This window comes from Agelaius tricolor, unplaced genomic scaffold (assembly GCF_023055355.1).
Source record: "Agelaius tricolor isolate 1412-34295 unplaced genomic scaffold, bAgeTri1.0.p SCAF_4, whole genome shotgun sequence".
In the NCBI taxonomy this organism is placed as follows: domain Eukaryota; kingdom Metazoa; phylum Chordata; class Aves; order Passeriformes; family Icteridae; genus Agelaius; species Agelaius tricolor.
In genome coordinates, this window is record NW_027269264.1 from 50060072 (window position 1) to 50077222 (window position 17151).

The window sequence follows — 17151 nt, forward strand, 5'->3', positions numbered from 1 at the left end:
CTGGTGGAATATAGCTGTTCTGGCTACAGGCAATACCAGGAACTTCCCATCTAATAATTTTGCAAATTATTTCTCTCTTTCTAGCAGCATATGGCTTCTTACAAGTTTTACTACAAGCATTCTCAGGGTTTTCTCCTCCAAAGTCCTAGAAAGCTTCCTGATAGCTGAGGGAAAACAACTAGATGAGCTCAACAGCAATGAGGAAACGTCTAAGATAAACTCTCATATCACATTTTGTCCCATAAAAACTGCTCTTTAGAAAAACACTCCTCTCCTACACCTAGATCAAGTGCCCTCCACCTTGATGAGATCTTCCTGGGGTTCAGAGGACCAGGCTCCATCTCTTCAGCACAAGTGAACTCAAGGGTGCAAGGTCAGCCAAGAGGAGCAAGGAATTAGGCCTACTGCATCAGACCATCCACAAATCTGGGGTACAGAAAAAGGGTAGCAAAACCTTTCCTACTAAAGAGCATATGTGGTGGTGGTGGTGGAAGGGACTCAGCAGTAAGCAGAGAGCATGGACATAGGAGTGCCACTGAAGCAGGGCAAAAGCCCAGCCCGAGGCTGAGCATTACTCATGCTTCAGAGACTCAGATTTATCTGAAGGAAGCAGAGCTCAGTTATAAATAGCACTGGATAAGGCTGGCCCTACTTTCAGTTTGTTTTCTTCCTGCTGGGATTTGGATGCTGTGTTTTGTACAGTGTTTCACCAGGAATCTATGTGCTTGTTCCCCTCACAGCACCACCCAGTGAATTTATTAGGCTGGTATGTTAACAGAGGAGGGAGGAACCAGACATTAGACTGTCACCTGTTTGTCCTGTCAGTGGCTGTGTTCCCATGTCAGACACAGCATGCAGCTGAGCAATGCATGCCAGCATGCCAGAGGCCAACAAAGCTCCAGGGCATTTCACCAGCTGCAATTCACAGCTCTTGGTTTCAATTCTGACTGTGCTAATGGTGCAAGATTCCCAGTTTACAAAAGACAAAATATAACGTTTCCCACTCCGTGTGCAGGAAAAGCAGACACACAGGGCTGGCAGATTCACACCCAAACCCCAAGCTGCCTGACGTTGCTACATCAGAGAGAGTGACTGCAATATGCCTGACAGACAGTTCCCATCACCACAGGATCAAGTGGATTGCAGCAGGGATGGGGAGAGACCCTCCTGGGGCCTGCTGGATGCTGAGAGCCCTGACATGACATCAAGCTGTGGCTATCAAGGTGAGAGCAGGGTGGGATTCATGGCCAGCCCCAGCTCCCTGTATCTCACTCTGTATCAATGTGACCTTGCCTGCAGCATCCCTGCCCAACTTGCCTCTTCTAACTCTGCCATTATCATTCCCTTGCTTTTATTTCATCCTTTTCAGAGCAGCATTCTGTTGTTTCACAGGCTGTATAAGAGCCATTAAGACCCATCAGTGTATTTATATCTACACTATAAAGCAGCAGAGCAGAATGCAAAGACCCAAGCAACCAAACAAATGCATTACTACCTCTCTGGTATTTTAAACCTCAGGCTAACATTTTCCAACATCCCAAGGCTTAAAGGGACCTCTAAATTTTATAAGTGAAATTTTATCTACAAATTAGTCCCAGTGCAACTAACAGGCAAAGAAAGTTTCTTGTATGTTGCTTGGAGAGACCAGAAAAGAAATAATCAGCCTGAAAACCTACAGAAGGATGGTTTTGGATCTTAAGTAAAGGGAAGAGGGTAAGAGTAAGAATCTATTTAGCAAGAAACAATGAGAGTAGAAGGTAGAAAATAAGTTCAGCATCTGAATGAAGTACAGAGGGAAATGCAGCATCAAAGCAAAAAGAGCTCATTTTTAGCCAAACATTACATGATCTGCAATGGACACTTTGCTAGACAATTTCTAATCCAAAAGAATCCATGCCCAAGGCGCAATTTAAAAATAACCATGAATAATTTCTGAATCTCCAGAAGACACAGATACCATCTCAAAAAGTACAATGCTAAGTTAAACTATCAGAGATTTTGTTCCTTATTGTCAAAGACATGTAGGAATAAGCATTTGGATGTTTACCTCTCCTAACCTATAGTGACTTAAAAAATGTCCAACAGTTTTGGACAAGGTATAAGCACACAGCAAAAATTTTATCCAGCATTTCTCCCACAGGACTATCTTGCAATTTCCACCACTTCTACCGCACATAAATGACCCCAAAGCTTCCAGATGAATTTCTGTGGCTCAGCACAGCCTTTCCAAAAAGTGGTAGAAGTTAAGTCTGTGGGAGACAGGATTTCCTCCATTAGGGCTGTGCCTATAGTGAGCTCTCACAGCAACTGAGGACAACCAGAAAGCTGCTGATCTTGACCCTGATTTCTACAGCAAGCATATGGCAACAAGCACAGCCCTTCCCCTCCAGCTCCCTCCAGGAGAGGACAGGGACACAACTGATGCTAGTCAGTCACTAAATGCCTCACGGTGCTGCAGTGAGGAGCCCAGTGTCAGGTACTCAGCAGACAGGACAGCTGCTGCTGCAACAGCCTGTTACTGGACACAGAATTCAGTGTAGGCAGCAGGACTGCAGCTAAGGACTGCAGGAGGAGTGAAAATGACTTTCAGCAAGGAAGCCTCGGACAGACTGAGATCTCTGGACCCCAAATGCATGTTCTCTGGTCCATGGATGTTCCTCCTACTGCTTCCTACTTCTGTGCAAGAGCAGAATGAGTGACTTCTCTGGTCTCTTTTACTTCTGGGATGTCAGAAGTTAATCCAACTTTCTGTCATGTTTGCACTGGGCCAGGTATGCAAGGAACAGATGGTGGCACAAAAAATGTAGTAGGAAGCTGGAGCTGAGGAGGAAGGTCCTCAGTGCAAACACTGAACTGACCCAACATGAGAAACACAGTTGTCTTGCATTACTGAAGAGGTTTGATGCTAAATGACCCTCACAATTAGGTTTGTGCTCCATTTTGCTTTCAGGCTACATTCTTCACCCTCTCTTGGGTTCAGATTCCTTGGCTTCAGGTCTCTGTTGCTTTCCTTTCTTCAGATTTCTGTTTCTCCTCTAGAGTTATCCCCTAGCACTATCATCACAGAATTGAATGAGATTTTTTTTCACTGAACTCTCCTCAGGAAACATCTATTTTTTGCTTCTTAGTGAAGGCAACAGGAGGGGTGTTGAGGCTGTTCTGATACAGCTGATCTTTATTCTAAACTTGATAGCAACCCTCTGTCTTATATTTTTCTTGTATTTCCTTTGCATTAAAAAATTTGTGTGCCTGAAGCCAAAGGAACAAAATATTATGTGAAGCAGTAACATCTCAGAGGCAATGCGAGCAGCAAAATCTGTTTGTCTGACTGCCGATGACAGATTTAGGAGAATGCTCACCATCAGAATGAAACAATGTGCTGGTGTGACAGTGGATTATGAACAAAATCCTTTCTTTTTTTTTCTCCTAAGTGCAGAAAGTATGGTCAGCTTCTCATAAAGACCTTTCTTTGTGGAGCTGTGTTTGGAAGCACTGAATGGGATAAAGAACAGCAGGCTATGCTTACTTTAAAGGGATTTTCATTTACTTCTATCAACAAAACAAGAATTCAGTGATGGCTTCACAAACTGCAGAAGTTCAGTGTAGATTTATTTAAGAACTTAGATTGGAACACAGAAAATAGACAAATAGAAGGGATCACACAATTATGTGACAAACTCCAGTGAGCAATTTCAGGTGTGTTTTGTCAGGTTGACACTTGAGATGGGACTTCCACAAGTTCTCCTGGAAAACTATTCTGCAAGCTGACACTCCTTTTAGTTTCCTTTGGCAGTTTGCAGGCTATTACCATCTTGCCTTGACTTCTTTGTCCAAACCATGAGCACCACATCTAACCTGACTGGGATTTGGTGAAGAATTAGCCTGCAATAACCAGCCCTTTCTCTTCCCATGTACAAATATAGGGCAGATAATAATTCCCTCAGGATGCCATCTGAAGCTCCATGGTATCAGCTCCTCAGGGAGGCCAGATCAGCTTCAGTAAATCAACACTGAACAAAGCTGTGTTTCTAACCAGTGAGGTCTCCACAGCAATTCCAAACCACATTGTCCAGACGGGCATGCTTGTGACAGCCAAGATTTGCTTGAAGCACAACTAAAAGAAATGTTCCATTTGCAGATCCTAGGGTCAACACTCTGCAACGGGAATTTCATCAGTAACTCTGATAGTGAGCAAGGAAAATAAAAAATTATTTTCAACCCTCTGCAGCAGGATTGGCTCTGCACTAATCCCAGCAGAAATAACATCCTTTTGGCTTTTTGTGAAAGTAAAATAGAAGCTCACAGTGAAAACAAATCTGTCAAGTAAGATGTGTTTTAGGAAGGAGATTGAACAACAGAAACAAACCCTGACACAGTTTCAGTTTTCAATTCCTGATTCTGAACTACTCGAGCTTCCAAATAGTTGAAACCTAAAATATTTGGTCTATCCCAGTGAAAAAGGTAAGAGAAAAATCACTCTTGTCAGCTGTAAATAAACCCTAAGCATAAACTTTTTAAAAGAAAGGAGAAAGGAAAAAAATTAAAGCTAGAAAAAGGAGAGGCTCTATACTGAGCCCCCCTTCCCAGCCAGGTGTCCCTTCTTCCCAGAGAGCACAGCTCCTGTGGCTGCCAAAGTCTAGCCCAGTAGTTCCACATGGGCCAACCTCATTAGCCTCCAGAGCCAAGCCCTGGGACTGAGCCATTGGTTCAAAAACATACACACTGCTCAGGGACTTGCTTTGTAGGCCTACTCAGAGATGATGGGAGTGTGAGGATTTTGCTGACTGACTGAGAATTGTTTTTATTAAAGAGGAGTTCAGGTTAATGCCACACAGGTTTTTTTCCCCAGCAGAACATGACAGGTTTGACACAGTTTTTTAGGAGGTGACTCCTTTTAAGCTGGTGTTTACATTCAAAGCTAGAGGCCTGAATTCACTGACATGGGAGATAATTTCTAGTTCTATGATCCTGTGACACCTGAGTTTTGATGGTAGTAGCTACAATGCACTGCATGCATATCCATTCGTATGTCTATGTACATGTTTATTCCTCTCTGCTTATTCCCCTCTGAGGATTTGGATTCTCACCAATTAGTAATAAGCAATCAGAAATGTGTAATTTAAAACAGGCTAGAATTTTCCATTATTTACAATGCAGTAGCACTTAATACATGGGAGATAATTGCTAGATCTATAAGAAACCATGGCTATGCTTTTTTTTAAAAATAGGGAGTGGTATAAGGTAGACAAACTCTTTCTTAGGTAACAGAAGTAGAAAATTTGTATTATTTTATTTTGCTCTTAACAATGGGAACATTACATCAGCTTTGTTTTATGAAAACGTACTGAGACATTACTAAGTCAAGGAAAATGAAACAGCACAAGAAAAGATCTGTCAGTCTGCTTTACCCACTTCCCATTTTGTTTCCATTGTGAAAGGGCTGCATTGTTTTAAAAGAAAAAAGCCAGGCAGTCCAGAGAACAAAGGCTCTTAATTGTTCAGGATAACATTGTTACTTTTCTGCTTTGTTCACTTTTCCTACAAAAAGGGGGGATTTTTTTGAGGTCTAGTATCTAGACAAAGACTGGCCCTCAGACTAGTGGGGTGGTGGTGGGGGAGAATAGGGAATCTTTGAGCAAAATATGAGAAAAAAGGCATCACTTTCTAGAATCATTTAATGCTGAATGAGGAATAACAATCCAATGTCTCAACCTAACAGATAGTCCATGCTGCTTTTCATCACACTGAATGGAGTACAAATCTTTTCTAAACCTTTTGGCTGATATTGACAAATTCTTACACTTCAGATCTTTCCAACAGAGGCACAAGCTCTTTGGATTGCTATACAATCACTTAACTACTAACTTTGCTTGCTAGTTTTGTAGAAGTTAAAATTTCTAAAGTTTAGTAAAAATATTGTTACTTTAATCACAGAAGCACAGAATGGTTTGGGATGGAAAGTTGGAACATTGTGTTCCAGCCTCTTTGCCATGGACAGGGACACCTTCCACTAGAACAGGTTGCTCAGAGAAATTTTCTTATTGCCAAAGAAAAGTAACAATTATGATTCTCAGCACTCAACCTGTGGAAATAAAGAAGCAGATACTTCTTTATACATCTATTCATATCCATGGAGTAGTTTCTTTCCTTTTCAGAGCTATCTTCCTAGAGTGTCTAATGATTGTTACCACTGCTGCCAAGTGGTACACGTAAACCTACCCCTACAAACCCCATACCGAATGCCTCCACTGCTGTATGTACCTGCTCCTGGTCTGGGAACAGGCTGCTAATAACACCCCTTCAGCACACAGTCCTTCCCAACATCATCTGGGGCACAAGGGATCTGGGATTTTTGTGTCTCTAATGTAACAGCTGCAACTTCCCATAGCATGCTGCAGCAAGACCATAAAGAAACTTCACATAGGACTTATTATTTTGCCAGGCTTTTTTACTAGAAGCCTAAATGGCAATGGGAAAAGCTCAGAAGTTTTCTTTGTGGGTGTGTGTGGGTGTGTGTGGGTGTGTGTGTGGGTGTGTGTGTGGGTGTGTGTGGGTGTGTGTGTGTGAGTGTGGGTGTGTGGGTGTGGGTGTGTGTGGGTGTGTGTGTGCACGCCCAGGCTACTCTGTTAACCTCTTATAGAAGAGCTATAAATATCTGCTACAGGAAAAGCTTTGGGCAGAGAGGCAGGAAATATAAAATTCATGTCTTCTCTGAAATGTTACATTTGCACAAACTCTCTGTTTCTAGCAAGCAGAGGTCTTGCTCTTTGGCATATTCCACATTCATCTGTAGTCCCATTGGGTTCCCTTGATCTCCTGGAATTTACTGGAAGATGGAGCCATGGCTGGGGGACAATCCATGCAAGGCATGTGCCAAAGTTCAAGGAACACTGGCGTGAGACTAAGTCAGGTGCCAGCCATAGTCACTGCAGCAGCATCTTTAGCCCAGGCCAGCAAACCACAGACATTCCTCTGTCTCAAACAGACCATGCTGAAATTTGTGCTGCCACACTTCCACTGCTAAGGACAAGATCAAAAGCACATGTGCCAGCACTTCAATCTGAGCTCAGCTTACCTTGCAGACACAGATGGTTAGCTGGATGTAGCAACCTATTTACCCTTCACAGCACCACCCATCTGGTGGCTCTTTGTGACAGATGCCAGAGTGGCAGTAGTTTAAGAACATTACCTGCACATCACAGTTCTGAATTCACTAGAGTACTTCAAGGTCAACTAAAAATCAGCTACAAGGTAGCATGTCTTGAATGCTGGTGGCAGCCAGTTCCACAGGCAGCTGCCCCTGAACCTACTGCATCCAACAGAGCTCTCTTTTAGGCTGATATACTTGTTTTACTTGTTTTACTTGTTTTATGCACTGCTCATCCTGTGATGTTCTGTTTGGAACATAAATAGTGTTACATGCTGGTACATACAGAAGATACCAGTTCTTCTCCAAAGAGAAGTCAATTATTATAATGAAAACTAAGGAGAAATAATTGTTTACAGCAAACTTCTGCTCACACGTTCAGTGGGAGGACCAAGGACTCATGCAGTCGCTATGCCTTTGTGCATATTTAAAAATTGAAATACAACTTGAATATTGAAATACAAGCTTGAAATACAACTTAATCAATCACAGGTACTAAAACAGCACCTTTCCCCATGCAGGACTTTTCCTGCTGTGCCCAAGCTCCATGCAACTCAAAGCCCAGTTACAGGACAGGAAAAGCACCCTTACCTGCCACACTGGCTCTGTGTGCTTTCCTGACTTAGCACTGCTCTTGTAGCTGGGCTGGGGGCTTGCCCTCTTCAGGTTGTAGATGGCCACGTTGCCGTCGTAGAAGCCCACTGCCAGGAGGTGGGGGTGGTCACCGTGGAAGTCCAGGCACATGACACCGCTCTCACTGCTGAAGGAGTACTCTGGGAAGGAGGGGTTCTTCAGCGTGTAGAGCACGAGCATCCCGTGGCCCTGCTTCATGAAGTCATCTAAATAAGGAGATGCCAGATCAGTTTCCAGGACCCTCAGAAATGTAGAAACAGACATCTCTCACCTGTGCCTGACACCTACCTGAATGCAAAGTTACCAGCCACAGGACCAAATGGTCATTTTGGTATGCCCACATCTGAACATCCTTGCCACCTCCAGGACATAGGCACAATGTATTTATACAGAAGAGCTACTATTTTTGTGCGCTTTTTCTCCTAGGAGAGAGAGCTGTGAAGCCTTGGAGGAGAAGTGTGGAGGAAAGGAAGAATTTTGTGGACACTTCTTTCCTTGGGCTAGGATTACACTTCTTTCTGTGGGCCAAGACTTCACTACACTGCAGACATAAAGGCTGAACCAAGGATAGCACCATTTCAATTTCTGTATTGGCAATATTTGATATTTCAGTCTCCACTACTTTTTCCAAAAAAACCATTTCATTAATGTATCTGTAAAGCATTTTATCAATTGCCATTACTCATGAATGTAAAAGTCACTACAGCTTTATTTTCTATTTATGTTCAACATCTCCCTGCTTGGCACAGAAGCTCTTTTTTTGCCTAGACTTTCCAATCTTTTTTTCTATTTACTTTCACCTTTTCTTTGTGCTGCCTGAAATTAGTTCTCCCTTTTCTCAGTAGAATCATCTTTCTTTTGTGTTTTTTTGTTATCATGCCCTGACTGTCTCTGCAATTCTTAGGGTATTTCGATCATGTAAAAAAACAATTTCCAAATTCTCTGAAAGGGAAAGAAAAGCTGTTGATGTAGATAAGCTCTCCAGAAACAAAGAAGGAACTTTGCTAATCTATGAAGACAATGCTGCCTCTGAGAGCTTTCTAGCCATCCAGTGCTTTTTATTACTGCCAATGCCTTCAGGCACACAGTATATGGGAAATAAATTTACTGCTTTCTGTGCTTCAAGTACTCACTACACATTCTGTTTCCAGAACAGTCTTCTCCTTTCAAAACTGCCACCTACCTTTCTTAACATTTTGTCCAACCTGCAGGATCAGGTCTTGGTAAATGTGTACTCCAGTGATAACACTAACTTTAGAGAGTTTGTAGCAAACTGATTCCAAGTCAGCATGCAGGTACAGACATTGTGTACTCCATGTTTAGCAGGGCCACATAAAAGCATTCAAAGAACCAGTAAAGAAACACACATTAACAAAACTATTACTGCTGCTTTGTACTAGATTATCAAAATAGAATATTTTCACAGGTCTCTCTGTACTGGGGGTAGAAGAGGAAAATGGCTTCTTTATTTTGCAGAAAGGCGAGATTCCAAAAACTAGCATGAAACATATCTGACCCCAAATAATATTTCTTAATATTTTTAACTTTTTTTTTTTTTTTTTTTTTTTTTTTTTTTTTTTTTATGAAGGGGAACCTTATTCTTAGAATTCTTGCTGAAAAGGAAGTGAACTTATTTTCTCCAGTCGAGATTTTCCAGTTCTTTTAATTCACAGAATTGTCTTTGTTCTTGGCCAAATAATGTCATTGAACTGATATTTAGTTGAGGTCCATGCATGATAAGGATGAATCTGTGCTCTCCTCAGAAGCAAAAACACTTGGGAAGGCTGTGGAAACGACCACCAGGAGTGACTCAGAGCAGAATGAAGTCAAATTGGTTGGATAGCCTTTGAATTTAACCTATTTCATGCTCTTATTTCTCCTGGAGGGGGCTGACCAGCCAGGCATATTCCCAAAAGGTCTGTGGGGTACATTAATTTTCTATGTGTTAGCACTGTGCTGAGGAGCCTCAGAGAGCTGCCCCCATGCTCCTTGCACAGACAGCACAGGAGACACCTCTACATGGGATGATTCAGCCAGAGATCTAAGTGGGGTTTTGGAGGTAGTTCTCTTCCCAGTGACCCGACAGGAACAGTCCACCCACATTCCCCAGTGAGAGGTGATAGGGCAGGCCTTCATCAGGTGAAATGGCTCAGCAGCCTCAGCAATTCCACCTGAGGGTTAGTCTGGCAGGAGGAAAGCAAAGCCTTGGGAAGAAGCTCTGGCAGAGTGAAATGCAGAGTCCAGTTTCCAGCTCATGACACCCAAATGTAGGTCTGTGAATGCTGGCTGTGCTCTTAGAGTCCAAGCTCTGCTACCATCAGTACCAGCAGCACCTTAAAGGGGAGTTTTCTGTGAGTGCTGCTTTAGTCTCTAGGCTCCACTGACTGCAGTGGCTGCTACAGAATGTTAAACCCAGCTTAATCTAAGAGCTGAACCCTACTCATATTGTCTCCTTTATGTTATCAAATACCAGGAATGTGGGTTAAATCACAGATGTGTGAATACTACACGTAAGGCTGAATAATATGATTGCTAAAGTACAGCCTATTCTTGATGAAAGGTAATGTGATGAGAATAACCCACAATTAACACTGAAGCATGACACATAAACCTCAGCAAAACACTAACCTGCTGAGCATAGGCATATCAATCCATTTTAATGTACGGTGAATTCTCATTCAGAGGACTAACCTGGGACATACCAACATATTCTTCAATGAATAGTTTTTTAAAAGGGCTTATTTCATTAGTGATATTCAGTGTTCCAGAATGGCAAGCACAGCACATACCCACAGCAACGCATCTGTGCTATAGCTTTGAAGAGCAGCATTTTCAAGGAAAAGGTTTTTAGGTTTTCAGTAAAAACGAGCAGAGTACTGCACTTTGCTCCAAAACACTGGGGAAACAGGCTCTCAGGATGCAGGGTGAATCAATGCTAGAAGATCACAGAGCACAGCCAAAAGGTGCAAAAGGCACAGACCAAGATCTGGCAATGGTGAACTATTGTTGGAAGTGAAGGCAGCAGCTTCAGACCTGAGACAGATGCTCTGCACCTCATGGATGCAGCAGTATGGAGTGGAAGAATAAAGAATATCTGCCCCATGCGGATCCACTAAGTGCAACGTGGTGGTTTTTGGGTTTTTTTCCTGAGATACAAGGGCTGGAGATATTAGAGATATTGGACAGTTTTTCTGATAATCAGTGCCAGCAGAACTTGTTCTTTACAGGAAGACACAAGGCAGCACACAAGAAGCAGAGAATGAACAGATTCTTGCTGCCATGAGGAGCCCTCAGTGTTCACCTGAGCAGAGGCTAAATTTTAGACCCTGACATGTAACAAGTGTATGTAGGAAGACAAGTTTTGCTAAGGAAAGATGCAGATAGCATGATTACTGGTCTCAACATGGAGAACTGAGCCTGTAAACATCACATGCAAACAGAAATATGTTTCAAACCAACTATGACCACTGTCTAAAATATGCCTCTGAATATGCCTTTAAAGCTGAACAGATTCACCCCAAATCCTTTTCAGAAAAATACTGTAGTGGTAGAAAAGTAACCCAGAATATCATTGTGATATCACCAAATAGCTTATGCAAAGTAATAATCTTAAAAGCATCTGCATCTTTTATTCTGATGCTTACTAAGTATCTGGTTTAACAGATTTTTCACTTATATTATTCCTTAGCTGAATTTAAAAGAATCAGCAAATGTCCAATGTCAGGTCAAAGTCTTTTGCTTGCTGGACAGATTAAAAAAGAAAATATTATTGGTATCTCTCCCTCTTTATTCATGAACAAAGCCATGAGACATACATGGTTTTCTTCCATTTCCTCCAAAATGCTTAGGGCTGAACAACTATGCTCAAAGCAACATCATCCTCAAGGTAGAAAGCACAATGCTTCAGGTAAATCCTGCAGCCACATAATAAACATCAATGTGGGGACCCTCCACAGGCATGAATTAAAGCTGGTATTTTTACTACAGAAGGACCCAGTGCTACAGCTTCTTGTGTGATAAACTGGCAAATTACTTTCTCTTTAAAGGATTTGAAACCCAAAAAAACGTAGCCTTATGTCTTAGATCCTGTGATCCTGTGATGGTTTTCTAAAAATCAAATCTGCAAGCTGTCTCACTGACATGGCTTGGGCCAAGATATCATCATGCTAAAAAGAACTACTGGTACCTAAAATCTGTCTTGTGTCCTCTAAGAACCCATCTGGGAAAGAAAAAAAAAAAGCAAAATTAAGTACATTTGTGAATAGATGATTGTTTCTGAGCATCACAGCTACCCAAGCACTTCTACTCTCCCAGATACACTCATGCTTTGAGCTGGCTAGCTAGGGCTCTATCCTTTAGGGCTGGTTTACTAAGAAGCCAAGGGAAGGGGCTGGCTGTGCTCTGCACTTGGTGAGGTAATCTCCTCTTTGGAGGAGATATCGGTTTCACAAAATTGTTGGTAGCCAAAGATATATCTCAGCTATTTATTTGTCTTTCCAATATTTAAAGTGTAGAGGACAAAAAAAATAAACCAGCAAATTTTCTCTAGGAAACTGGAAATCTTCAAAACCCTGAGCACAATCTAAGAATATTCCTGTGCTTCCATCTGCATGGCATAGACATGATGACTGAGCAAGTCACAAATTACTGAATTTTCAATACAATTTATTTTTTATCACTGAGCAAATCCTGTGCAGCAGAGCACTGAGCACAGGCTAATCTAACCCGCTGTGAAACAAGTTGAATGACCTTGCACTGCTCCAGCAAGACTCTCTCCTGGCTTATTTTAAAAAGCTGTGCCAATTCCACACTTTGCTGCAGTCGCAGAACTGGTGTGCTGTAAGAAAGGAAACAGCTGGCACTTCAGGCTAAACTGTATGCCAGTAGTTCCAAAAAATTGGGAAAGAACAAATCTTTCCAAGAGCTCAGAGAGTTTGGGAATGGGCCGAATGTGTTTTCAAAGCTCTTCAGGAATAACAATAACATCTCAAAGTTTTATAGCACTTGAGAGTGCTTTAAGCTTGTATATGCAGCATTCCTTTTTACAGAATGAGAAAGGGCAGCAGAGGGGACTGCCAAAGACACTACAGCAAGCTAGAACAGGGAACAGAGCTGGGACTTCAGAGGGCTCTGCTCAAGCAGCTGATCATCCCAGGATCCCTGAGAAATTTAAACTAGGATCACTGGTGCTCAATCTGCTCCTATTCCTTCAAATGCTCAGAGCACTTGGGTACACTGTACTTGTGTACAACACAATGCTGTGTTGATATATCCCACATCACTATGCATCAGGCTGTGAACCATATTGCGGGCAATGAAAATATGAGTATTGGACTTTCAAAACAGTCCCTTCCCAGAAAAGAAAATGTTTTGAGAACTCATTACTTTGTAACTCAAGGCCAGAAAGCCTGGCCTCCTCTTTTTCACAGATCCAAAAATGTTACTGGCATATCCTGTTTTGAGCCTGATAACTTGGTTTTGGCAAGTAAATGCATACTTCATATTAAGATCTCAAAAAACAGAGAAACCACTGTTTCCTTTTGCAGTTTGCTTCAACATTTAATCACTTTGAGTGATTAAAAAGCTGCATCTAATTCCTTACTTGACTTACCTGGCTTGCCACTGCTAATTCTTATTATGCCTACCTTGACTGGATAAAGGACTTCTTTCATATCTGGTGCTTCTCTTAATTAAGATACTTTAAAAACTGAACACTAGTCACATTTTAGCATACTTCTGATAACCATCACAGCCTGAACTCAAAAAATCCCATTTATTTATTTGCACAGTGCTGCTTAGCAAAAAGCCAGGAACCAACATTAACTTTGCCACCTCCGGTGAAGGGCACTGCCTCCACAGCTGCAAAGAGAGCCACTTCTCAGCAGACATGGAGAGCAGTAGAATATTAAGAAATTTTCTAGAGACAAGTGGAGGATATCACATGGATAGGATTTGTGCGAGGGCCAGACATAATTCATTTTGAGTCCAAATTTCAACTGGATATTGTTCTCTCTCCATATTTGGGGCATGCTCTCCAACTCTTGAATCAACCTGGGGCTCCTTCTGAACTACCTACAATTTTTCTGCATGCTTTGAAAAATGTTGGCTCTGGAATCAAACATAATATTCCAGTATTAGTCTCACTAATGTTTAAATAATATCTCTACTGCTACTCAGGATTCCCTGTTTGCACACCAGAATCATGTTCAGCCTCCTTGCCAAGCTACCACACTGGGGACTCAAATTTCTCACTTGTACACAGAAGTGGGGTTTTTCTCCTTTTTTTTTTATAAGAGTTGCTGCCTTCCAAAATACAACACTCCTTTTTGTCTAGAGAGGTATTATATTATATTTGATTGCACTAAAATGCATTTGCTTTGAATAATTCTGGTTTACCACAACATTAATCACTCTGTGTGACAGCTCGGTTCCCAGCATGATTTACAACTTCACCTGCTTTCTCAACAGTCACACATTTCATCTGCTGTGAGTTTATATTCCCACCCACAGGACCAATGAAAACAATGCCTAGATCCAGGGCTACTACAGCACCCCCTCTGAGACACTACCTCAGATGATAATTCCACCAGCATTTATTTTCTGAGATTCATCAGTGGAAGTTGGACACTCCTGTTGAGACCACCTGCATTGGCCTGAACTCTGTGAGCACTGCATTTCCTATCACAGGGAAATATGTACCTTCCAATTAGCAGTGTTGGTACTGCAAGATCTGCAAATGCTGAGCAAGTCCACCAGAGCAGAGGAGGCAAGTGATAGATCATTTTGGCTTATGCTGATTTAGATGCTTCAATGTCAAATTTAACATTCTGCTTGACACCTTTCACCAGCTGCTTGACTAATCCCTATTACTCCTGATCCAGTTAACATTTTTAGCTGGGGCTCTTAGGAACTTGCAGTTTGGATAAGAGAGGTACAAAACCAGAATTTCAAAGTCTTCTGGATATTTTAGAGAAGACAAAATTGACAGATGACGAAGCAAGTTGTAATTTATACGTGGCCCAAGGCCTTGTTGCAGTCCTAATATGTGCTGTGGGCTCTGCACATGTCAGAGGCAAGACACACCTCAGAAGCAGAGATGGATAGATAGAGATAGCCTTTCTTACTCTAAAATACAGTCTGGCAGAGTAATACAAGAGAAAACACAGTCAGCCAGGCCAACAAAAATGAGTACTTAGGAACTACTGGAACCATGCACTATTTGTCAGAGCCTGTGAAAGCACAGGCTCAAAAGCAAACAAAAACAGGGGAGAAGGGGATGAAAAGATGTAACAGTTTTCCTGAAAAAAGCAGATCTGGCTTTCATCTGAGCTCCCCTGAGAGTGAGGTGAGCAGGTGAGCAGTGCAAAAAGAGGAATATGTAACTTGGCTGAGTTTGCAATGCTCTATATAAAACCAGAGTTTTCTCATTCTGATCAGACAGGCTTTTTCATCATGGGTCTAGCACACCCTATAATTCTTCCTTAAATTTTCTTTTTTAAATAAATGCTCATAAGGGCATGATTTTACAATGGAAACAATAATGGTGCAGCTGCCTGTATGTTATGAAAGCTAACATCAGGTTGCGGATTCTGGCCCTCTGCTCTGCTGCCATGAGACCCCACCTGGAGTGCTGCATCTAGCGCTGCTGTCCTCAGCACATCAGACCTCAGCCTCTTGGAGCAAGTCCAGAGAAGGCCACCAAGATGATCAAAAGCAGGGAGCACCTCTCCTATGAGGAAAGGCTGAGGCAGCTCTTGTCTCTGCAGAGCACCCTGGAGCTGGGAAGCCAGATGGGTGCTAATCCTCTCCTTACACACCAGGCAGAATTTGCCACCATCACCTCAACTTTTGCTCCTGCCTCTCCTGTTTTCATTGATATAAGCTCCAATTTTTATTGCATTTAACTCTTTAATACCTGAGGCTCTGTTTCCTCTATCCCTGTCCTACGAAACCGGCACATTTGAGAACATTTGCAACCAATTAAATATTTAAGAGTGCCATCAAGTGGCCAAGAGAGGGGCTTCCAGGTGGCACGCAATGATTAGAAATCCCCAGGATCGTGCCACAAATGGATATCTACAAATGTGCTGCCTCTGGATAATCACACCAGCCTGCAAACAAGCTAGGCTGACAGCACTTTAGTATTCCTGACCATAACAGCTCTGAGGGGGATGCATACACTGCAGGAGATGCTTATGTATTCCATAATTAAGAGACAGGAAAGTTACTGTTTTATGGCAGTGCTGTGGTCTCTTGGAAGCAGACAGATGATGCCTGATGAGATGGACATGTGCAGCTCAGGCCATTGAGGAGACAATGAGAAATGATACAGCAGCTCTGAGAACATTTTTGAAGACATTTGGCGGAAGACCCAGATTTGATAGAGGAGCAAGGAAGAAGCAGAGTCATACATATGGGCATGCAGTCAATTTTGCACTAGCATGCACCATGAAAATTAAGAGTAGTCATTACAAATCCAACACCTGCCCCTAACCCATTTTCAGCAGTGGTTAACATCAAATGTTTAGGGAAAAGTATAAAAACAGGACATAAAACCAGTGATATTTCTTCTAGAGGACTGCCTAGGCCCCTACTAATTTGTAGTTAAGCATCTCCCAGGTCCCTAATGGATCTCTTCCCATTTTTCAGTGCAGCCAGCTACTGAACATTAAATTTGGACAATATTTTTCAGCATTCCTCTTTGTATAAGGCTGAGATATAAACCAGATATTCACTTCTTTGACAGAAATTGTGGGGGGTTTTGCTTGCTTTTCTTTTTAGTACATGAAATATTATGTATCTTAGCAGGTATGTTAAGTGTATAATTGGGGGTTAGTATAAAAGAGCTACTAAAAGTAGATTCCAGAGGAAAAAAATAGTAAAAAAAAAAAAAAAGAAAAAAGAAAGAAAACAGAAATACCTAAACATTTGTTAGTCTCAAACAAAATCACAGAATCATGAAATGGCCTGAGTTGGAAGGGACCTAAAAGATCATCTTGTTCCAACTCCCCTGACACAGGCAGGGGCACCTTCCACTAGACCAGCTTCCTTCAAGCCCCATCCAACCTGGCCTAGAACACTTACAAGGACAGGGCATCCACAGCCTCTCTGGTCAACCTGTGTCAGTGCCTCAGCACCTTCAGAGTAAAGAATCTCTTCCCAATATTTATTCTACATCTACGCTCTTTCAGTTTAAAATCATCCACCCTTGTCCTGTCATAATATGTTCTTGTAAATAGTCCTTGTAGGCTCCCTTCAGATACTGGAAGGCCAGAAAAAACTCTGAAGCTCTCTCCTTTCCAGGCTGAACAACCCAAATTATCTCAGCCTTTTTTCATAGGAGAGATCTTCCATCTCCTCTGATTATCTTG

The 17151-nt window shown here is 42.0% G+C and overlaps 1 protein-coding gene across 1 annotated transcript in view; it reads right to left on the reverse strand.

The window, feature by feature from the left end:
• DNAI1 (dynein axonemal intermediate chain 1) overlaps positions 1 to 17151 on the reverse strand; it is a 138397-nt gene that overhangs the window by 67257 nt on the left and 53989 nt on the right. Inside the window, exon 13 of the mRNA XM_071425701.1 lies at positions 7739 to 7986. Within this exon, the coding sequence (XP_071281802.1) occupies positions 7739 to 7986 (248 nt within the window). The remainder of the gene's footprint in view (positions 1 to 7738; positions 7987 to 17151) is intronic.